The 23941-nt window shown below is 51.2% G+C and overlaps 2 protein-coding genes across 2 annotated transcripts; both read left to right on the top strand.

The window, feature by feature from the left end:
• Positions 1-1480: 1480 nt before the first annotated feature.
• Positions 1481-13225, top strand: LOC137148628 (membrane-spanning 4-domains subfamily A member 15-like). The gene is made up of 7 exons (XM_067541540.1): positions 1481-1538; positions 2918-3084; positions 4471-4590; positions 5775-5831; positions 7187-7339; positions 8793-8912; positions 9399-13225. The coding sequence occupies exons 2-7, from the start codon at positions 2929-2931 to the stop codon at positions 9405-9407; spliced, it is 615 nt and encodes a 204-aa protein (XP_067397641.1). The 5' UTR covers positions 1481-1538; positions 2918-2928; the 3' UTR covers positions 9408-13225.
• A 700-nt stretch (positions 13226-13925) lies between these two features.
• CCDC86 (coiled-coil domain containing 86) lies at positions 13926-20656 on the top strand. Its single transcript, XM_067541539.1, has 4 exons — positions 13926-14349; positions 14717-14846; positions 18992-19066; positions 19969-20656. Exons 1-4 carry the CDS (start codon positions 14048-14050, stop codon positions 20086-20088), a joined length of 627 nt encoding a protein of 208 aa, XP_067397640.1. The 5' UTR covers positions 13926-14047; the 3' UTR covers positions 20089-20656.
• Positions 20657-23941: the final 3285 nt, after the last annotated feature.

Below are 23941 nucleotides of genomic sequence, written 5' to 3'. Positions count from 1 at the left end.
GCACGCCTGTCATACAGGGCTGTCAGGCACGTTGCTACCACCTGTCCTTAGCATGAGAAAGCCTTGTCTGTGCCTGCCAGGGGTCAGCTCCCCAACTCCATTGGCCACAGGCAACACAGGCCACAGGCAACACAATCACTCCCCACTGTCTCTCTACAGGTTAGTGACAGACACCCTCCGAGCGTCCCCTGGGAGTGCCCAGCCCCTGGCCTACTGGACACTCGGAGACTTCACCAATCTGCTACTTCCAAAGAAGCCATACAGCCCAGGTTACCGGTGCCACCTCAGACCGCTGCTCCACTTCACACACAGCACTTCTATGTACGTTTATTTACCAAAGCAGAGAGATTCAAATTGTAGCCAGCGGAAGTACTGGAAACAAATGATTACATATAAAACAAAATCATAACCTGCATTCTAGAGCCTAGACTTAATTAACAAGATACTCTTGCGTCTTGTAGAATATTGCTCACGTGAAAGCCTCCCAGCACTTTTACAGCCAAGCTGACTGGGCCCTTCCTTTCATGAGACACGCACGCTGTCAGTTTGCCTCCTTGGTGAAGGATTCAGTGTGTCTCTTTGCACGCCAAGATATATCAGGCCAATCCATTATCTTTATTCATCAACAGGACACCCCATCCCTTCTGCTTGTTTCTCCCTATAGATTTCCTCTCTTGCAAATTTTGCAACCTCTCAATTTGCACCAGGCTTCGTGCACAAATAAGCATCCACTGGGAGGCACACAAATGGCCGGACATGGAGATAGGCGTCTGTCACCTCCTGCCTGAAAGGAACATCTGCGAGGTATATCACTGCCTGGTGACCAGCCTTAACTCCAGCACCTTCAGAACATAATTTTTAGCATAGGGACATGCTCTTTAACTATTACCATACATAGGTTTCACAATGATTATGATGACCAATAGGCTACTGGCTCTTGATAGAGATCTCACATGCCACCCTCCGGTGAACTATTATGCAGATAACCAACCAGGGGATCCTACAAAACCCTGTGCATCCCCTGTGGCCTCTGCGAGCTGGAATCAAGGGCTCCCTGAATCACAGGGCCCATGCTGTATACAGAGGATATACTGGGGATATACAGAGCGGCCTTCAGTGGTCAAGGGCTGTGATGCAGGCACCACAAAAGCATCATTCACAGTCTCAGAGATGCAGAGTTATTTTCTCGTCGTTATTTTCTCCCTGTGCCGGCATGCACATGCAGTCTGTCTCTGGACCACGTTCTTTCTCTTACAGGCGCTCAGAGGCACAAAGATGAACTGATACTCCCTCTGGCCCCCCTTCCTCCACGGCTTTGAGCAATAGGCCAGAACTGGTGACCTGAGAAAGAGAAACCCTCATGAATGTCTAAAAACAAACTTCCTGTCAGCCTGGAACTGCCAGAACAGCAATGAGTTACGGCCCACTCCTGGACTCTGGCCAACAATGGCGCCCTTGGTAAGATGCCAAGGCAGAGAGAACTCTGAGGCTTACACAACACAACACACTGCTTCCCACCAGCCGGAGGGTGAGGCACAGTAAGTGAAGGCAGCAGGTCAGCCCCATGAATCCCCCCTGATAGATACTTGCTGAGCCAGGGAGGGCTGTGGAGAGTGGGAAATCCCCAAAGAGTTGGGAGGTGATGGTTAGATTGGCAGGGGGTGGGGAGAGTGGGAGATCCCCAAGAAGCTGGCTGGGGGTGGTGAAGAGTTAGACTGGAACTTGCATCATGGCAGTTTTGAATCCATCAAGAGTCCTGAACAGCTGAAGTCAAAATGTATCTTTGCTGATTTCTTTCTCTCTTTGAGTTCATCATTTCATTTCTCCCTCCATCCTCCTTATTGCCCTATGTGCTTCTCCCTCCCAGCTTCGAATCCTGCTATCACATTCCTTCTCCCTTCACTCTTCTCTTTCCTTCTTCTCCTCTGTCTCTTACTCTATCCCTCCCTCCCATAGGGAGCTCACCCCTAGGATCCCCATGGTGAGCACGGCCCTGAAAGCTGGTTGCTCAAATACTTTGTCTCTCCTGCTCACTTTTTGTCCTTCCCTATATCTGTTCCACTGTATCTTTCCCACCACCCCACTCCACCAGTTCTGTTCTCTCTTTCTCCTTCTCCCTGTTGCAGACCTTTCTCAGATCTTCCTGCCCCATCTCTCTGGCATGTTTTGGTTCTGTTGTTCTCCGTGCCGTGCTTTCTCCTATTGAACGTGGGCGTGTTCCTCTTTCCCTGCGTTGGCCTCTTCTCTCTAGCCCCTGCCCTCCTCCTTATCCTAATCCCCAGGTGCCCTTGGAATTTCTTCTCCTTTTGCCAGCACCCAGGGGGAATAAGGGGAAGTCACCCAGTGCGTGGCATGGAGCAAACTTTGCATGTGTCTGTGCTGCTGTCAGAGGTCTGACGGCAGCGCTGCAGCATATCTGCACTAACTTTGATCCAGATAGCGTGGAGCAAACTTGCAGTGAAGAAGTAAGGGGCTTCAATGTGAGCTGTCCAAGCCCACCCTGGATCTGACCCGCTATCTCCACAGAATGCTTTCACAGGACTGGCCTCATTAACCCCTGCACTGCCTGTCAGTGGAAGCTGGGAACCCCCCCACACACACACCCTCTGGAAATCCTAAGGCTGGGATCCTTGCACATCGTATATCCCTGGGACAGCACTCTTAGCACTCATAGTGAGAAGGCCCCTGGGATCTCCCCTGGGATCCTTTTAGCGAGCAGACCCCTGGGATCTCTCTCCTGCTATACCCGTCCCCTATTTCTCTGCAGGGATTCCCTAGCTAGGAAGGAATCAGCTGTCCCTTTCCCTTGGCAGGCAGCGGAGGATTCCCCTCTGCCTGACTCCTTCAGCAGGGAGCTGCCATTCCCTCGCCCCAGTCTTGCTCTGCTGCTGACCCTGACTCCCCGTTGTCTCCACAGCTGGCACCAAAATGGCGGCAACAGTGACAGAATCCAAGGGGGTGAAGGTCATCACGGAGGTCGTCCCGCAAACAGACCCCCGGGCTGCACAGCTGACCTCAGTGACGCAACAACTCAGCTTGCCCACAGTCCAAGGCTTCAAGAAGGCACAGCCCAAGGCGCTGGGGGTGAGGGTCTGACAGCTCTGCTGGATGAACGGGCAGCTGAGAGGGAATTGGGAGTTACCCTCCCAGGGCACTTAGCAAGGGGCTGCTGGGCCCTTCCCCCGGGGTCACTAGGATACTAATGGACTCTGCTGGTGAGGCCTAGAGGAGGAAGAATTAGCCCTTCATTGGTTGCGAGTGGCTTGGAATTGGAACCCACACATTCAGCCCTTGCCTGGCCGCTGAGATGGCCCAGCTAGCACCAGCTGAACTGTAATCACCACTCCCACTGGATGGGCGCGTAGTCCCTCGCATCCCTAAAGATTCCACGATGCAGCACAGCGGGATCACTCCTCCAGCTGCTGAAATGCAGCCACCTCTGGGGCAGTGCGCAGCAACTGGGCAGCAGCTGTTTCCAAGTGAAACCGCAGGGGAGACATTTGGGGAAGGCAGCATGTAATTACATGAGCCAGGACGCCAGGTCTACCCCCTACCCTTTGAAAGAGCATGCGTGACCTCAGTTTTATCTCTGCTCCAAAAGGCACGTGCCTCACCTCCCCTAGGGAGCAGGTCTGGTGCTAACCTCACGTGAAGAGCACCCTGACTGTATCACCAGCAACATCTCCCAGGGGGCTGTTAACACAGCCTGAGCCCCACTTAGCTGGTGAGAGCACACCCTGAGGTGCTACTCATGCAAAGTTTCCTAGCCTCGCATCTCCCTCTCCTCCAAAGGCATAAACATCTCCCTGTGTGCCCAGAAAAATGCTGACCAGCCCGGCAGGGTAAGGCAGAGAGGATGGGAGGAAATCTCCATGGGAGGATTTTGGTGCCTCAACCCTGTTAGTTTCCCCTCAGCCATCTGCTCTCGTTCTGCTGATAAGTTTAGGGTCTGGGGCTCATCTGAGGTCTGTAGCTGGGCATGTGTGTCTCAGACACCGTAGGACATCAGGAGACGAGATCCTCTGGCCACGGAAGTCTGAAGGGGCGATGTGACAGGGAGTCTCACTTTGTTCTTCTGGGGGAGAGAAAAGAAAATAACGACAATGAAGGCAGTGGGGTCCGTGCTGCTGCTGCTGCTTTCATGACAGTACGGGGGAGGGTAAAGACAAGCGTTAGCATTGATGGCGATGGGGGGAGATGTTGGCTGGCATGATGGGGTTGGCAGAGTGACCATGATAACGTTGGTGGGAATGATTGGGGGTGATGATGGCAGAGTGATGGGGTTGGCAGGATGATGAGGTTGCCGGGGGTGATGATGTTGGCACGGTGACTGGGTGATGGCAAGGTGATGGGGGTGATGATGTCACTGGCAGTGGCCATGGTGATAACAGTGATGCCATAGCTCATGGTAATGCTGCCGCATGCATTGTGTATCAGTGACACCAAGCCCCGTCTCCTCTTCCCCTCTAGACCATACAGATCGTAGCCAGCATGATACAGATCTCCTTTGGGATTGCCTTGACGGTAGCTGAATCCATAACCCCAGCCCTCACCGTAGCCAGCGGAGTCTACTTCTGGGTCGGCTTCCTGGTAGGCACAGCCAGCTCCGGGCAGAAGGAGCTCAGCCCTCTGATCCGGTTTCTGGGATGGTGGGGGGGTGTCTCAACAAATCTTCTCTGGGATATGCACTGGGCTCCGGCACCGGAGCCAGGACCATAGCCAGGCAGGCTTTCAGGGCAATGGGGAGCGTGCTATGCACTGAGCCCGTGGGAAGAAGAGGAGGAGAAGGTGGTGCTGACCCTGCAAACTCTTTCAAGTGGGACTCACTTCCCCTAGGACTGGTCCATTTGCTCATCCTGTGATAGCTCCATCTGGCACCCCCACGGTGCAGAGTCACGGCCTGAAGATCTGGCACCACCCTGGGGCAGCACGCCACCGCGAGCATTCACACACACCGTGAGCAAGTGAGGCTCATGGAAATGGGGGAGAGATCCCTGCACACTGGGGCAGGCTGGCAACCCTCCCTATGACATTGGTCCTCTCCAATCCTCCCCCAAAGGAGGTCCATCCCCACACTCCCCATGCTAGTGTGAGAAAGGGGTTCAGTCTGCTGGATTTCACCCCACAATACTGCTCTGCTGGAAGGACCCCACTCTGGCAAGGAGGAATTCCTCTAGGCTACATTGGAAATTCACCCTTACATTCGCCCCATAAGACACAACGGAAACTGACACAGCCATCAGTGGGGACTAAATTGGCCTTTGTTCTTAGATCAAGAAGCTTGTGCGATTCCCTCTCTGCGTCCAAGGCTCAGGGCCAGTTACCCGTGCATACAGGCACAGAAGAGATGGATCCAAGTGACGACACGGAAGGAAAGCAAAATCCCATCTGGAGAACGTCACAGCCACCCTGCCATGTACTGAAATGCCCAGCAGATTGCACTGAGGCACCAGACGTTAAGCCTTTGGCTTCTGAGAACTAGGGCAAATCCCATCTTCTCTGAGCCATTCTGCGATGAGATGAGAAGCCAGAAGTGTCCAGTGAGATGGGACTTGAAAGCCCGTGAGACCTCAATCACACCATTAATCTCCCGAAACCTGAATTTGGGCTTCTTTACACTTCAATCCTAGCGAGAATCCTGAGTCATTTTTTGGGGCAGGTCTCCCATGCCCCTAATCTTAGTGTTAATTTCCTGACACATGATTGCTGAGTGGGATTTTGGGTGGGATGGGGACTTGCCAATGACTCTTCCCCATTTGCTGTTCTCTTGGCAGCTCCTGTCCTCAGGGTCTATGCTGGTGGAGGCTGAGAGAAAAGAAAGCAACAAGCTGGTAAATATCCTGCAAGCGTTTTCGTTCACGGGAGTGGGACTGGTGCGCGGCTGCACTCCAGCTACCCCAGCGACTGACGGCCCCTACAAGGCCCTATGTAGCCTGGGCACAAACTTCAGCAGTCGTGGCCCTGCTTTAACTCAGGCTGTTGTCTACATTGCAGCTGGGGGGTGAGATTCCCAGCTCAGGGAGACGACCATGCACTAGCTCGGCTCGAGCTGACACGCTAAAATCAACAGAGTGGCTGTGGCAGCCCGGGTGGTGGCTCCGAATACAATCCTGTCCAAGATCCTAGGTGCGTATTCAGGCGCCTAGCTCGTGCCGCTGCAGCCAGCACTGCTGGTTTTAGGTGCTAGCGCGATCAGGGTGACCAGCTGTCCTGATTTTATAGGGAGAGGCCAGATATTCAGGGCTTTGTCTTATAGAGGCGCCGATTGCCCTTCGCTGCCGTCCTGATTTTTCACACTTGCTATCGGCTCACCCTGCGCGCGAGCAGAGCTTGCATGTGTACGTCTCCCTGAGCGGGGAATCACTCCTCCCAGCTGCTGTGTAGATGGAGCCTTACACTAGGGCCTGGGATGTGCAAGGGTGGCTTTAATCATGTTTGCCCAACCCTCCCCATTCCTACGTCTGCCGGAGTGAAGACTTGGGCCGGTGGACTCCTCTGGGAGTTCATGGGGATCCAAGCCTCACAGAATGGGGCCCTAGGAGTCTAATAGCACAACTGCATAATGATACAGCCCTAGCGCCCCTGCCAGAGCAGAGACGCGGCGTCCTCCTAGTCAACAGGCTCCGACTCCATAGGACCAGCACGTGAAGTCCATTCCAGACCCCAGAGTTCTCCCACATATGCCACTCAGCCCTAGCTGTTTCATCCCATGGACGGTTGGCTCAGGTCCCTCAGCTGATCAGCGCAGGCATGTCACAGACGCTTGTCCTCCAGACTGTTCCTTGTGTTGTGTGAGAGGAACTGGGCACAAAGTGGCTGCCGGCCGAGGCAGGCAGCAGAAACCTTAGCGATTACACCCTTAATAAACTTGCCATGGGGACGGCTCTGTAGTTAAGGCTTTGGTTCAACTTCTTTTCCCAGTTCTGCTACAGATTTCACCTCAGGCAAGGCACCTAACATCTGTGTGCCTCAGTTCCACACCTGTAAAGTGGGGAGCAGGGCGGGATAATAGTTCTTTCACCCTGTTTCTGCCTAGTCTATTTGGACAGTAAGATCTTTGGGGCAGGGACTGTCTCTTGCTGTGTGGGTAGAGCTGCCAAGACACTGGGGCGCTGATCCTGGTGAGTGCTGTAATAATTACAGTTGTTGTGCCCTGCTCTCCTCTGATTGGCTGTGATTGATCCAGGTGAAAGCCTGCTACATTATCAGCGCCCTGGTCATCCTGGCCACCCTGGTGGCCATGATCATTCACTGCGTGGAGCTCAGCCAAGACATCCCGTGGTGCAGCACAACTGAGGATGGCAAAATGACCACGCTGCAGTGCTCCAAATCTTCCACAGTGGGTATCTCTTCCATGACCCCCCCCCCCCAGCAGCAATCCACGGGCCCTTTGCAGGGATCTGAATGGGCCTAGCACTCCAGGGCTCTGCAACATGGGACAAGAAACTCAACAAGAGGCAATGAATCCATCTGTCCACCTGACTGGGGGTGGGAGGGAATTCAACAGGGTTTCAATCACACTAGAGGGGCAGGAATCTGTAGTAGTTATTCACTAGACCAGGGCGGGCCAGGAGATCTCAGCTCTGTCACTGACTTGCTCCGCAACCTCACTCTGTGCCTCAGTTCTCCCCATCTAGGAAATAGGGCTAATAGTGCCTTCCTTTGGGGGCTGGCAGTTGTAATGTTTGTGAAGTCCTTTGAGAGGCTCAGAGGCAAGCATTGCTGCCAACTCTTGCAGTTGTATTTGATTCACACAATATTTGGTATTTTTCTTAAAGCCCCAGCTCCTGGAGTGGGTTGACTAAAAAAAAAAAAGGTCAGGTTCCTCCAGCCTTCCTGGCTGTGAGGAACAAGATGGCAAATAAAATGAACCCCAAATTTGTTGTTGTTGGGTTTTTGTTTTTATCTCATGATTTTTACACCCAACTTGCGATTCTTTGAGGCCTGACTTGTGATTTTTGCTCGCCTGAGGTTGACAATTCATAGAGAGGGGTGTAGGGACTGGCTGTTCCTTTAACACAACAGCAGCATTGCCTCGGGGCTAGATGGAACCCACGCTGAGAACGGCTACAACTCAGCACCCTGAAAGAGACCGCTCTTTCCTTGGCCTGCCGGTACAATGAGACCATCAGTCTTCAGCCTGGAAAGAAGACTGCATCACTCAGGAGCTGTTTGGCCTTGAGGGAGGAGGCTCAGGAGTGGGTGTGGGGTCAGCGTGTGCAGCCCACTGGTCAATGTGCATGTTATGGGTCCCTCAGCGGTTCATGCCCAGCAGCTAGTTGAGAGCCTGGCTCTTCAGCTCAATGTGGAAAGGACTCAAGCGTTCGCCTCCTGACGTCCCCAGGTCAGTCCCCACTGGGCCAGCCAAGATGGCAGCCATCCCAAAGGCCACAGTGAGGGGAAAAGCCACAGAGCCTGTGCTTTAATGCGGAGCCTTTGCGGGCCCCGTACTGTGCCACAAGAAGCTGCAGCCCCCTCACCTGCTCCAATCCAACACACACACCTCCTCTTCTCCCTCAAATGGCTTAGGTGGGTCGCTGAATTCTACCTGGGGCCCCGAGGGTCTGACCTTGCCCAGGGCCCCACCAAAGATATGAACATGAGCTTCATGGAGTGAGTGAGAACAGGGGGCAGGAGAGGAGCCAGAGACAAAGGAGGGAAGGGAGCTAGATTCTGAAACAAGACAGATTCTGCCCAGATCAGCCCTGGGAGGAGAAGGGGCTCCCTATGGCTATACCAGGAGAGCCATTAGCTATTGCATCAACTTGATCCCTTGGCTTTCTTCCCCATAGATTCTGAGCCAGGGGATTAATTCCGTGTCAATCCTGCTGTGCCTGCTGGAGCTGTGCACAGCCATCGCCGCTTTGGTGTACAGTCACAAGGCCCTGAAACAACAGGACTACAGGCAGATGGTGAGAATGGAGCCCAGACACACACTCCCTGCCCTCCAACCCCAGAGCAACCGCGCGCACACAGCATTCCTCACCTTGGGCCTGATCCATAGCCCATTGACATGAGCAGACAGACTCCCATTCCCTTAGCTCTGGAGAGATCTCCTGCCCCATTGCTCTGATGGTGGAACAACCAGTTGAGCTCCCGTTGTCGTCAATGAGGGCTTGGCCATGGATTTCAGGAGGAGCTGGCTCAGATCCCCTCAATCCCTTTCCTTGGGGAAGAGGGGAATTCATTGCCCATGTCAGATCAGTCCAGCGCTGTACCTCTACGTTGATCCACCAATGGATTCCATCCCTGCCCCGGAGGAACCCCTGCTTGCTTGGGCTGAGAGGAGAATCCCGACACCATCCGAAAAGGCGAGGGTGGGGAGGGACTGAGTGCCAGTTTTTGGTGTGATCCTGATGAGATGGGAAGGTGAATGGTGTTCTGTGATTGTTCCCCAGGTGCTGTGATGGAGCAGAGGCTGGCTCCGCTCCTCCCACCTCCAGGTGCACTGAGAGCATGATGGAGATTCCCGGTGTTGGAGCCAAAGTGACATGGACCCATGGCAACTTCTTCACCTTCCCAGGCAAGACGGCAGATGACGCAAACTCTGAGCCCCAACGTCTCCTGCAACCCACCCCACCCTCCCATCTCCTGTATCTAGGGCATGAGACAGACACCACTATTCCTGAGTCCGCCCACTGAGATATGAGAGCAGCTTTAACACTCAAACTCTTTCCTGACTTTGCCCCCAAACTCTCCTGTCTGCAACCTGCTGTAGCCCCTGACTCCTCTCAGGACCATCCTCATAGAATCCCACTGTGGTCTCTGACCCCTGAACTCCTTTCCTCCTCTCCCCCAGAACTAGGAGGCAGGAGTGAACTCTGACTTCCTGCACCCTGAAACCCGCCCCTGACCCCCAAATGCTCCAGCCAGTACAGGGAGGGTGAAAATAAACTCTGACCCCGCCACACATACCCCTTCCCTGGCCCTTCAAATTCACCAGTCAGTAATGGGAGAGGGGATGGAATGAGACTGAGCCCAGGTTCCCCTCTCCCCTCAAATCCTCCTGTGATCCCTGGAACTCTGCAACCGAGCAAACTCCAAAGCCACTCCTCCCATCCTGCTCACACCTCTCACCCAATTCCCCAAACCCTCCCATTACACAGGCAAACAAGATGGATGGGGAAGGCAGTGAGAGTTAATGGGATTATGGAGTAGAAGTTGACCCATCCCTTTCTTGGACTTTGCCCCCTGGTCCCAGCACACAACTTAATTGCACCGAGGCAGAGAGAGGGGTTCTGTTTAATTTGTTTTATTTGTTTTGTAGTAAAGGACTGCAGTGAATGTAGGGCTGTGGATAGAAGGTAACAGAATCTGTAGCCTGTATAAACACATCTATTACGTAATGGAACATACAGGGCAGTATGTGATACCAAAAAAAGCCCACTAGAGACATGACATCCTGATTGTCCCAGAATGGAGCAGTAATGCCATGATTTCAACATAAATGTCACATTCAGCCCTCGTGTAACTCCTGATGTCATAGACTGCCACTAAGAACTTGACTCCTTTGTCTCCTGAAAATCCTCACTCGTTCTCCCCTCATATTGTATTATCTCATCCAGATCACACGTTTTCTAGGACCATCCCTTAGCACTTATCTTCTTTGTTGATTTCCAGGTCCTTAGAACAATTTTTTCAGCCAGTGCTGATGCTCTCAACACATCATATTTCTGAGGGGAAGTCAAACCCTTAGCACCTTTTAGGCCTTGTAGAATAAAGCTTTTAGGACCACCAGGATTATCAGTTTAGAATCACATTCACCCACCTCCTACCTTCCTCCCAAATTTCAGTGGTCATCCAGCTCTTTTCATTCTGAGGATCATGTCAGAAAAAAAAGATCTTCTCACTGATCCCCCTCCCCTTCCAGTACCCCAGTTTTCTTCCAGTACCCTACTCCTCCCACTATTGAATCTTAAATTGTCTCATTCTGTAACCCACTAGGAAGGATTCAGTGGGCCACCATGGGAACGATACACCGCTAGGGCAATACCTCAATCAATGCATCAGATTCCCTTGTTCCCTTCCACAGCTCCAGCAAGAATCCACTTCTCGTGTATGTTGCTAGTTTCATTCTACTAGGTACCATGCAAATGCTAAAGATAATTTCTTTGCTGTATTAACCTGAGCGTAAAGTATTATTATAACAAATGCACCCACAGAATATTATGTCTACCTCGATCCCTATCTGGCCAGTTCAAACCAAGCTTACCTCTCTAATCTGAGAATGTTTTCTAGCAGTTAGAACCTTACCAATCCGGATTCTGAGTGGTACTGACTAGAGCTGCTCAGGAATTTTTCAGCAAAACTTTTTTTTTTTTTGTCCGAAAATGCCAATTCATTGAAACCAAAATGGTTTGTGGGAAAGAGTTGGTTCTGAGGAACTTCTTGTTTTGAAAAATTTTGGAACAAAAGAGTTTTGAAATGTTGACACTTTTTAAACAGAAAAATCAATGTTTTCAGTGCAAAACAACTTTTTGTTTAGAAATTTAAGTTAATTGTAGTATAAAAATTAATTCAAAAAGATCAAAATCAAAATGAAATGTTTTGATCGACTCAAACTAAAAAACTTTCAGATTTTTCAGTTTGTAAATGTTTTGAGATTTTGACATTTCATCCTGAGTTGGGCCAGGAAAAAATTTCAAAATCTCAAAATTTTATCCAGAAGGGAACCATTTTCTACCCAATTTTAGTACTGAGTGCTCAAAGTTCTAGTTTGCTACATTGAGCATTGCAGATATTCAGTAATGCTCAGGATCAGCCCTTAGACAATGACAGGAGACAGTGTTATATAGACCAGATCAGAACACCAGAATTTGTCCCATGGATCTTTCCACTGGAAAATTCTGCTTTGAAATTTTCCCATTGGAAAATGTTGGTTTTCTGTGGGGCATTTCAAAACTAAACCACAAAAAAAAATCATTTTGTTTTGAAATGCCACCTTAAAAAAATCAGATTTTTTCTTGCATTTCAAAATGAAGATTTGAATTTCAATGTGTTGAAATTTAAACTCTTTCCTTTCAGCTCTTGGAAACTGAAACAATTGGGGTGGTTACCTCCCACTCCCTTTTTTCACTTTTTCCAGTGAAGAAAAATGGGGACCAAGTTGAGAAAAGTAAAAATAAAACAAGGAAACAGTTTTTCACACTTTTTTCAGTTGGAAAAGGGAAGAAAGAAATTACAAATTAGAGAAAGTAGCACTTCCAATGATTCTCTTTTTATATTTTTTTAACATCTTTTCCATTCAAAAGAGCTAAAAAGTGTGAAAGAGCTTTTCACTTTTCCAGCTCCTTCCAGCTGGAAGGAGTTAAAAAAAAAAGAGAGAGAAAGAATGGGATTTCAACCCCTTTTTTGCTTTTTTACTTCCTTCACTGAAAAAAATAAAGGAGGAGAAAGTCACCAAAGGAGGGACTTCAGAAACCCTCAAACCCAAAGGAAAACTGAACTTCTTCAGTATCCAAGACAAAACAACATTTTAAGTCAAAAATGAAAGAATAAATGTTCCTTTTGTCAACAAAATGGCTTATTTCAAAATGTCAGTTCAAAAGCTGAAATGCTTTGCTGGATCAAGCCAATAGCCTGGACCTTGATTCCTTAGCTAAAGGCTTGTTTATATAAGGAAGCTGACCAGAATAACTATTTGAGAATAGCTCCCCATCTGGACATTCTATTCCAGAATAAAAGTCACTTTACTCTGGAATGTGCTTCTAAAGTGGAATAACAGTTCTGGAATGAAATCACTTTTATTCTGGAATAGAGCGTCCAACTGTTCCCATCAATATCATGGTGCCAACAAACTATAACAGAAGATAATCAAGAAAGTGATGACAATGGGAACTGCTTAGTTTTATCATATGCCAAATCAGAGGTAACTGGATGAACTTCTCTGGCCTATGTTACATATAAGGTCAGACTCGATGATCTAATGGCCCCCTCTACCCTTAAAAGCTCTGAATCTAAATCTTTGGAAAATGAGATCCATGGGACAATCTGTTTTTGTTTATGCTGGTAACAGGCCAGATTCAGGATTCGGTTTAGAGCTCACGCCTTTTCTTGTGCCAACCACAGAATGAATGTGTTCTCTGCGTCTCATCAGCACGTGGCCATATCAGTGTTAGTGTTGAGGAGAATAATGGTATAATGCTGCTGTTCTGAACGACCGTATTATCATTTCAGTATATACCAGCCTCTCCCCATGCAATTCCTTTTTCAGATTAAAAATGAGATTCATTTTGTGAAAGGCTTATGTTCCTCATTTCGTTCCCTGATAACCACCTTCCCAGCGATGGAGGGAGGCGGCAGTGGAGGGAGAGGGAAAGGAGGCATGGATGAAGGTGGCAGCCAGGGAGAGGTGGAGGGATGAGGATGGAGAATGAAAGTAGCAGTGACGGGGCAGGGGACGGACACAGGGATGGAGGAGGCTGGGCTGGAGGGGGACAGAAGAGGCCGAGGTGAAGGATAGAGGAGCCAGGGATTGGGACAGAGGCGGGAGGGGCAGCAGGCTTTGCCCTATGGCTCATCATTCAGCCCCTCTGGTCCAGTATGGGTGTCACCATGACAACGGTGGGCGGGATCAGTGTTTGGGGGTTGCTCCCCCCTGTCTCAAAGCGGTGAGGACTTCACACAATGACCTAGCAGTACCAGAGAGGGACACCCCTGTGTGCCCCTCACAAACATGGCGGAGATAGGGGAGAGGCCTGAGGGCCCCTCACAAACATGGCGGATGGGCTCGTGGTGTGGGCAGGGTTCCTTCCTTCCCTTTACGTCCGATGCCCCTCACAAACATGGCGGTCGGGGGGGTGGGGAGGGGCAGGGCGCCTCAACAGTGTGCCCCTCACAAACATGGCGCCTTGAGTCCGCTTTGATTCTGAGCATGCGTAGAATTGCCAACAGTTCGAGTGATGTCGCGCCAGTGATGACGTTAAGTTCGGCGCCGCCCGCTGGCCGGTGTGGAGCGGCTGACCCACGTGGAAGGGCTGGGACGGGACTCGGGAGGGGCATTGGGGGAGGCTGCCGCACGCAGCCGGGCCGCACACGTGGGCTCGGGATGGAGCCGGCCCAGGGCGCGGGGGCCGAGACGCCGCTGCGGAGGAGCCGGAGGCTGCGGGCGCGGTGGGAGCCAGAGCCGGCTCCGGAGAGTGTCCGGGAGAAGACTCCGGCTCCACCGCTCAGCCCCGGGGACAGGGAAGCGGCTGCCCCGGAGGAGCCCCGCTGCGGCGAGATCCTGGGGCCGGACTCGGTCCCCTCCCTGCAGCGGCGGAAACCGGCCAAGACGGGCCAGGAGGCGCTGGCGGTTCCCAAGGGGAAACCCAAATCCGGGCGGGTGTGGAAGGATCCTGGCAAGAGGCGGTGAGAGGGCGGGGGGCGAGCGAGCCCAGGATGTGGGGCTGGGGGGAGCCGGGGGATCCCGGGATGTGGGGCCGGGAGAGGGAGAAGCCTTAAGTAGGATTGGTGGGTGGCAGGAGGGGGTTTGAGGCGCTGGCATCTGCACATTCACACGTGATATGTTACAAACAGGCTGAATCGGAGATGGGCACTAATGCTAAACTGGCACCCAGGATAATGTTTGTCCCCTCCGTGCAAGTGCTGTGGGGTCTGTTGTTCCTGGCGCTGGCTGGCCTGTTTTGACTTTGTGAACTGAAGCTGCCTTAATGCGATGATGTGCGCCTCTATGTGTTGGTGGCTGATGGGAATTCTTCACCCCCTGCATTCTCAGGTTTTCCCACATGATTCAGGACAAGCCCCTCCGCACTTCCTGGGTGAGAAAAATGAAAGAGCGTCAGGAGAAGAAAGTCGTCAAGGATTTTGCCCGACATCTGCAGGAAGAAAAACAGAGGGAGCGTGAGGTAATGGGAGGGGATGGTGCAGGCAGCTCATTGCCCAATTACCCTAATCCTGTGTGTGTGTCTCCACTTCACCTCCTCTCCATGCTATCATAGTGGTAAACTAGGCTCCAACAGGAGGCCTGCAAGGGCTAATGAACCCTGAGATCTTGTAATATCCTGACCTTGGAATTGCCAACCCCTCTGCCTGTCGTGATTAAGTAACCTTGCTGTTCTGTCTCACTTCCTTTGTCTGTAAGTCTTCAGTGCAGAAATGTTTCTCTCGGGCTATCAAAACCTCCCTCAAAAACCCCAGCTCCCACCTCACCTGGCCTCTTGTTTGCCTCTAACTTAAGTGTCATTCTTGATCCTGATTTCTCTCCTTTCCACCTCCCTCCTCTTCAGTGTCTGGGACCTTCTCTGTTGTCTCTACCACAGCATTGCTAGTCCATGCTGCTGCCTCAGCTCTATTCTGATCCTTGGCTCTCCTACCTGTGATCTTCCCACATTTCCCTTTATGGGATAATGATAAATACGAGAGGATAGAAATAGGAGGTGCGAAGCCTGCTGTGTCAGGATGTAAGCTCACCTCTAAGAGCAATCTGGGCACCTGGGAAAACTTCTGCTTGGGGAAATTGTTCCAAATGTGGTATGTGGGTTGTTTGCGCCTTCCTCTGCAGCATGTAGTGCGGGCTGCTGTCAGAGACAGGATATTGGCCTGGATGGATCTCAGCTCTGATCTGGGTGGCAGTTTGCACATGCAGACACCCACTGCCTTGTGCAGGTCCCATCACTTCTGTCCTCAAACAATTCCACTGGTTTTCTGTTCCATTCCTGATCCAATTAAGACCTCATGTCCTAGCTCCAGGCTATCTCATGGACTGTCTCCTCTTTGCTGTAGCCACCTTCTCTCTTCCTTCATACCAAGCAACTACTTATATTGCTGCCTCTTCTTCAGGCACCAGCGTCACCCCTCTGCTGGATGGTAGCAAATGTCTGGGGCCTTGCAGGTCATTTTCCCAGTAGAGGAGAAATCAGTGACACAGAGTCTGTGTATAACCTAAGCATGACTTTGGTGTATTTATGTTGTACATAGGCTTGGCAGAATTCAATTTTAATTGTTTTATAATTTTGATGGATAATATCAAGATTTATTTTTAAGCATTTCTTTCCAGATTTTTATTTAAATTTTCACAATTGTGGGAAATTATGGGGGGAGGGTCAGACAATAATTATTTAATGACAGTAAGACACTGACATTCAAAGAGCGAAATGGCTATTAAAACACAAATTGTGTTTTCGCTTTTATGGCTGTTAAAACACAAATTGTCAACATCATATGTCAGAAGATGTGAAGTGAATGACTATAAATCAAACTTGAAGTTCTCAAGCAGCACTTTTTTTTCCCCAACTGTAGATTCGATTACTATTGATGGAAATATTTTTCATCAATTTCATCGTGTACGGTGAAATCAAACATTTACAATAATGATAAATATCTAATCCTTCCAAGGCCAACCATCCATCATTCCTAGAACAGAGGAGGTCAAACAATACACCAGGCAAATTTCTCCTCCCAGGAATTTCAGCACCAGTGCCTGGTTCCCAGGGAGCAACTCTGCCTCCAGAATTGACTAAGAAGAGCGGAGAGCAAACTCTCCCAACATTGCCATGATTTCCTTCTTCCCAAGATCACTGCTACCATAATTGTGCATAACCCAAAGTTAAACAACCCTTCATGTCTGTCTAAGAGTAAGACTGTTTAAAGGGATGTTCTTCAATTCCTATAAGCTATACTTCAAGCCACCCCTTGATCTCTTTATCAGTCTGTAGGTACCTCCCTGAAGAACAGAAATTTGATAGCAGAGGGTTCTTTAATCTAGCAGACACAGGCAAAACGATCCAGTGACTGGAAATTGAAGCTAGATAAATGCAGACTAGAAATAAGGTGAAAATTTTAGCTCAGACTAAATTATCACAATGGTCTCTTCTGGCCTTAAAAATCTATGAATCTGTAAGACTTTGTTGCGCACTAAGGACATGTCTACCCTACAAAGTTAAGTTGACTTAATTTAAGTTGCCATTCAGCCGCCACAGTGATTATGTCAGTGAAGCATGTCCACACCCGCTTATTGTGTCGGTGGAGTGTGTCTGCACTAGTAGCGTTTGCATCAGTGCACAGAGCGATGTACTGTGGGTTGCTATCCCACAATGCAACTAATCAAAGGAGGTTTTGGGAGGGGCTTCCAAAGCCTCCTGGGACCAAAACATTGTCACAGAGGGAATGGGCATATAGCTTTGGCCTCCCATGATGCAGTTTTCTCCCTCGCGATCCTGATATTAATGGCAAAACCCCCCACACTTTTGCACACCTTTTTTTTTTAAAGCTGGGCTTAGCCGGGAATGTCATTGTCAGTGCATGCCCTGGGTCTAGTTACAGAGTGGCTAGTTAAAAAACATTCCCCTTATTACACTCAAGTACAAGCCAGAAAATAAATCAGAATCCCTAGTTATTCAGTGAATCGGTTTGCTGTTCCAACCGTGGTGAGTGTGGCCCAGAGACTTGTGCTGCCACTTGTGGGGAAACCCGCATCAGGAGCACAATGTCGTGTTCCCTCCTCCTCCCCTCTCAGCAACATGGATGTTGCTTTGAGACCAGTAAGCTTCCCAAATTGCAGTCTTTGTCTGAGGCAGCTTGGGAGGATGGGAGCGGGGTATCAGCCATGAGAAAACACAGGAAGCCCACCCACTCCCCTTCCCTTAGCGCTGCTGGTAGTAGTCACCCTGGACTTGCAGATTCTGAGGGCAGTGCCGATCCCTGCCACCCAAATCACACCAGCATATTAGGGAAAACACTGTTATGGGACCCGGAAATCACCATAGGTGGGGGATCACATGCTCTGTTGTTTGCGGTACAAGCACTTGTAATGAAAACTTCCACCTTCTGCCCTAGATGATCCTATGTGATATTAGTTTCCAGAGGGTAACAGAGGTGGCAAGGGAGCACATGCTGCAAGTGTCTGGGTACAGATCTGGTCCTTATGCTGTTATGCTGTGTACTGCAACGATGCCAGTCCTGCTCCACCACGCACAATCTTTTTGTAGATGTCTACGTTTTTTCGATTGGATTGGAGCTGTGCGTGCACTGACTCTTCTCCCCGCCAGACCAATAGGATCCACCACCTCCTGTCTAATCCAGGCTGGATGTATTTGGGGCTTTGAATTGCCATGATCAGCTGGGCTGGCGAGCTCTCCACACTCATCAAACAGAAAATGGGAATTCAAAAGTTCCCGGGGCTTTAACAGGAGAGGGGCTGTTTCCTATGTACCTGGCTGCCGTGCAGCAGAGTTGAAAGCGATCTCCAGAGCGGTCACAGCAGAGCATTGTGGGACACCTGGAGGCCAGTTCAGTAGACTTATGCAACACTGTGTCTACACTGCCTCTCTGTTGACCCATCGATTTAAGTGCTATGCCTCTCGTGGAGATGGTACAGATGAGTTAGGTCTACAGAAGGGCCTGGTAGTGCAGATGCATACGTTATTAGGCCAACGTAAGGTGGCTTCCATCAACCTAAATTTGCAGAGTAGACCAGGTCTACGGAAAAGAACTTGGGAGAGTGTAGAATAGTGCCACCTGCTGGTACCATTCAGAGGGATTAAGCTCAACAGCTAGAAAAAAGGGTGTGTCCTGCTCTGCAGATGCCTCTGTGGGACTGTCTCTGGCCACCAGAGATCTCCTCTTCTCCCTGCATCCCTGGTCCCAACAGTCCCAGCGTTCCACTGAAGCAGTGAGACCACCCCCCCAGTCGGAGAGGCTCAGGAAAGGAGTCAGAACTTCCATAGCAGAGGGCCCTAGATTATGCATCTCTCACCCACTTATCACATTGACTGCCCTATCCCCCAGGAAGGATCTCGACACACAACTAATTATTAAAGGACCTAGAGAGACTTTCACTGCAGCTGGTGCAAAAGCCTTTTCCGCTACAGCTGTGGCCCTCCCTGTGCTCTCTTGCCTCGCTGACTCCATCTTGCTTCCAATCTCTGCTGGGGAGCTCTGTTACCTGTTCTGTCTCTTCCCCCTCTGCTCCTGCTCCTGGGCATGACCCTAGAATGCAGTTTTCCTGAATGGCAGGATATAGCATCAGAGCTTCGCTCTATTCTTTCTACAGGAGAAAAAGCAGCGCCAGGAAGAGAACTTGAAACGGCGCCTAGAGAATGAGCGGAAGGCGGAGATCGTACAAGTGGTGAGTGTCCTGGCTTTTTAACCTCTCCTGCAGGGAGACCCAGAACCCACCTCTCCAACATGGGGAGGGATTCATTCAGTCCTCCCCTGCCTTCTTCCTGCATTCTTTGTGATCCCGTTGCTACCCAGGGAGACTGTGTTTGAGCCGAACACGCTCGTGTCAGATTTTCCTGAATTGCTGGGGTCAACCCAGTTCTTCTCCCTGCAGATATTGGCTCTTGTTGTGTGCCCAAGGCAGGGACAAGAGGGTGAAAATGAACTGAAAGAGAAATCCAGATGGATAGTGGGAAACGCAGCCTCACACTGGGGTCTATGAGTTTCTGGAATAGTCTTTGGGGGGAGAGGGGAGCCCATCATTAAAACTATTCAGAGCTAGATTAGGCAGAGCCCTGCTGGCCATGCTTTGGCCCCAAGATGTGTGGCTTGCCCCAATGCTATAGGTGGCTGAAAACTTTCCACTGAAACTGTTTTTGACTGAAAATTGGGGGATTTTGGTGGGAAGTATCGTTTTTTCATTTGAAAAACTGACATGTTTCCATTTAAAAAAAAGCTGCCATCCTGCCTCTTAGGGCTTGTAGTTCAGTTACCTCATGCTCCCATTCTCCTGTACGGGCTGGACTCCCCAGCCAGACTACATATCCCATGATGTACCACAGGCTGGGCTGCCCATGATGGACAGCTTCACGAAGGGAGACTGATGCATCATGGGAGGTGTAGTCTGACCAGGCAGCCCAGCCTATAGAGGAGAATTGGGATTAAGAGGTGCTTGAACTATAATTCCCATGAGGTACCACATCAGCATTTTTTTCCGACCAGCTGTCCCCGATAGGTGTGCTGTCCCTGGTCAGTGTTGGTCTGTGGCCGAGGCTCACAGCTTTTCTCTCTCACTCCCCACCCCTGCAGATCCGGAACCCGCTCAAGCTGATGCGTGCCAAGAAGAAGCAGCTGCGCCGGATCGAGAAGCGGGACACGCTGGCACTATTGCAGAAACGCCAGGCGCAGCGCAAAGAGCCCAAAGACTGAGGCTGAAGAGGGGCAGGGGAACGAAGCTACAGGGCAGCTGTTTCTCTGGGGTCTGTCCATCCTGATGCTGCTTTCCCAACTATCCTGCCCACCGCCTCCTTACGCCTTCGTTGGGGACTCCCTGTCACCTCTTCCCCCTTGCTGTGGGCTGAACAGTCGCACTTGGCACACACTGCTGGTTCACCTACAAGAGCAAGGGTTATACAAACCCACAGCCTGCACAGCTGCTTTTAAATGGAAACCTGCATTGTCTTCTCTGGCACCAGCGAGGCAGGATGCTGCAATCCACGATGCTGGGAGGTGTCATAAGCCCCGATGGGACAGGGACGGGGTGTCCTCATGCTGCCTGACTCGGGGCAAAGAAACCAAAGAGCTTGGCAGCTGAGCCAATCTGTGAACTGGTGCCCCAGCATTAAAGCCTCCTAAGTAGCGCACGCTCGCTTGTGGAGCTGGTGCAAAGTGGGCAGGATGGGGGAGCTGCCGCAGGTGTCTGCCTTGGCCTGGGCCTCGGTAATTTGATCTTCTGTGAGGAGGAACCACATGAGAAAAGATTTGGGTTTGCCCTGTAGGGAACTGGGTGCTGAGTCTGTTGCTGTCTCCTGAGATTTTTAATGGCCTGTCGCCTTGCTCCGCGGCAAAGGGCAGGGGTCCCTGCTGCCCATAATAGGCCAAGCTTCTCTTCCCCTGGCTGTGAGGTGGGCATTCACTCTCCTTGCCTCAGCCAATCATGGGCCTTTCTGCTGGGGCTGGCGACCAGGGACCTGATTATTCAACAGGAGGGTGGTATTTTGTCGGACTCCTGTGGGAAATCGCCATCCACTAACTCATTGCAGAGGCTCTTGAGAGCAGCTGGCAGAGGGTGATGTGGGTGAGTTGCTCCCCAAAACGTCAGGGCTGAAAATGAGAAGGGCTTTGTAGATGCAGAGATTGCTCTGGCCAGTGAAATGAAACACAAGGGACAATACCATCCAAACCTGCATCCTGTTCTCTCCTTTCTACCCAGAGGCATCTCAGGCGTAGGGTATGTCCCCAGCCAACACGGTGATGGCAGGGCGGCAGACACCCTGCGCAGGAGCCATTCAGGGCGGGGAGAAGGATCTAGGTAAATCGCTAAAGGAACCAGGGAGCAGGGGGGCTGGAGAGGAGTGGGGGAGCGTGTCTGTAAAGTGGGAGGGGGAGGATATAGCAGTGGGGGAGAGGGCAGCATGGAGCTGGATGGGGGATCTGTCGAGAAAGATCTAGGGTGATAGAGTGGCAGGTTAGCCTGGGGTGCAAAGAGAGGATGGTAGTGAGGATAAAGGCTGGGGGCACGAGGGACACGTCCAGGGGCGGCAGCTGGCTGGATTGAGCAGGTCAGGACATGTATCTAATAACAGGGTCTTTGATTGATCCCTCCTGCCAGGCCAGTGCTTGTCGCATTTGGCCGTCCCGTCATCTGCAGCCCCCACCCACTGGGCTTCTGCCTCTAGCCCCCAGGCCCGAGCGGTGCATCCTGTCCCCTCGTTGCACCGGTAGGCCTAGCAACCCGCCGAGCTGTCTGTTCACTCGCACGAGGTAAGTCCTGCTGCTGCCGGGGTCACAGGCTCGTGGGGAAGAGCCCATCTGGCTAGGTTCACTAGGGCAAGCGCAGGTGGCGGACCTGTAGCAGAGGGGCAGGGTGCCCACTGAGGCTGGGCTGCTGCTTTGTCAGTGGGCAGAGGGTGGCAGCAGCTGGGATGTGCTGCTGAGCCGAGTCAGTCCCTGTCTCACATGGCACCCAGTCCCTGCAAGGTAGGAAGGTGCGTTTGGCAATAGCATGGGTGCTTCTGTCCCTGCCATAGGCTGCCCTGCCAGAGATCTGACTCCCCTGTCCTCAGGTAGGGAAGGGTGGGCAGCAGCGCTGTCTGCTCTCTAGGGACAAACATGGAGCAGGAATCACGAGAGCTGGGTTTTATTTCCAATCCTACCGCTGGGCCTCTCTTTATCTCCCTGTGCCTGGGAAGTTTGTAAAACAGGTCACCTCCAAGGCCCAGGAGGGGTTAATAAGTAATCCTAGGACTGGAAGGGATCCTGAGAGGTCATCTAGTCCAGTCCCCTGTACTTAGGGCAGAGCTAAGTATTATCTAGACCTTCCCTGACAAGTCTTTGTCCAACCTGCTCTTAAAAATGCTCTGACAACGTCTAGAAGGGCTGATCAGCTAGCTGATCAATAAGGGGCTCTGTGGCCCACCTCCCAGTTGTAGAAAAAAACAATGTTTAAAATAAAAAGCCGATTTCTGGCCATTTTCCCACTGATTCCGAGAGGCAAAAATCCAGTGCCTTTTTGCAGCAGGAAAGATCATTTTCACACAGCCAGGAATTCCGACTTGTTCCTTTTCTTCCCACCCCTGCTGCCCCATCAGGCTTAGCTGTGCGGCCTCCCGCCCACTCCCCCTGGGAGCCAAACTCAGGGATTTTTAGCCCTTCCCGTGCTGCCACTGTCCAGACAGGTGTGGGTCAAAGAAGCTGGGATGTCCGTAGCTGCAGACTCCAGGGCAGCCCCTGTGGCTCAGCAGGAATGGGTTATGGAGCCGTCAGTGATTTACTATGGGATGGTCTAGATTTAGATGTATAAAGATGGATTGCGGGGGGGAGGAGAAGGCCCTCATAGTTTCTAGGCTCCTGGGACTGTTTTAAAAGCCCAACCATATTTGGAGACCAAAGCTGCACCTCCAAGCCAATGGTAATAGGGGGACAGCAGGGGAGGGAAGGAAGTGAAGGCTGAGCAACTGGGAAGGGGTTGAGAGGAGCTGTTCAGAGTCTGGCCTTTATTTGCTTTTGTTAATGCTGGGCTCTGACAACTAATGAATGTTTTGGAGAAAGAAACTCTTGTGAAAGTCTCAGCCTCGAACGGCCTGCAGCTGAGTCAGTTCTGGCTCCAGGCACTGCACTCCCGAATGAGCAGTGAATCGAGTGTGGTAATAGGCCTGGGGTGAAGCCTCAGCTCTGTTAAAGTCAGTGGGTTGGGTTGCCATTGATTTTGCTAGGGTCAGGGTTTCATGTCGCTCTTCAGTGCACTATAAAATGGGTATAAAGACCTCCTTTGTGAAGCACTTTGCCATATAAAGAGCAAGGTATTACACAGACAAAAGGTGGGAGAGGGGAAACTGAGGTGCAGAGCAGGCAAGGGACTTGACTGAGGCCACACATCAGGTCAGTGGTGCCTGAGTCTTGGTCGGATGCCCAGTCCTGGGCTCCCAACACAGCCCCCTCTCCTCTGCCCTCACTTTCCCTCAGTGAGGAAAACCTTGCCTATAGATGAGCACAGAACGGCAAGGCAGAGAGGGCCCTGTGGCAGTAAACCACGGCTTTATCCTCAGATCCATGGAGATAAGCACAGTATAAAGTGCCTGGATGGATAGCGAAATTAGATAGAGGAGCGCTTGGTCATAAACACTCAGACTGGCTCTGAAGCAGGCAGGCCCCTCCACCATTTAGGGCCTTGAACTTCACCCTGGAGCTGGCTGGTTGCAGAGCTCAGGTGTGATTGCCCTCAGCCGAACCCCTTTGTTGCTGGAGAGCTCAAGCAGTTAGGTAGGGTAAGGGGCTTTTGCCAATGCCACTAAGTTCCTGTCTGCAATTGTAAGCACCTAAGACCCTGGAAAATGTGGCACTTAATTCTTCCATTTTTCAGTGAGGGTAGCCGTTAAATGCCACAACATGCTGGGTGCTGGGAATGCGCCTAGTGGGAGACAGCAGACTCTGAAGAGCTGATGCTCTAAACAGGCAGAGAAAGGGTGAGATTTGAAAGGGAGGGGGCACTGAACGCAGTGTGTGGGAAGAGCTGGATGGGGCCCAAGACTAGAATAGCAGGGGGTGGTGGGTCAGAATTGAG

The sequence above is a fragment of the Emydura macquarii genome, unplaced genomic scaffold, assembly GCF_026122565.2.
Source record: "Emydura macquarii macquarii isolate MOO-44397 ecotype Brisbane River unplaced genomic scaffold, CSIRO-AGI_Emac_v2 contig_670, whole genome shotgun sequence".
Taxonomy (NCBI): domain Eukaryota; kingdom Metazoa; phylum Chordata; order Testudines; family Chelidae; genus Emydura; species Emydura macquarii.
This window is presented reverse-complemented; position numbering and strand designations above follow the sequence as displayed.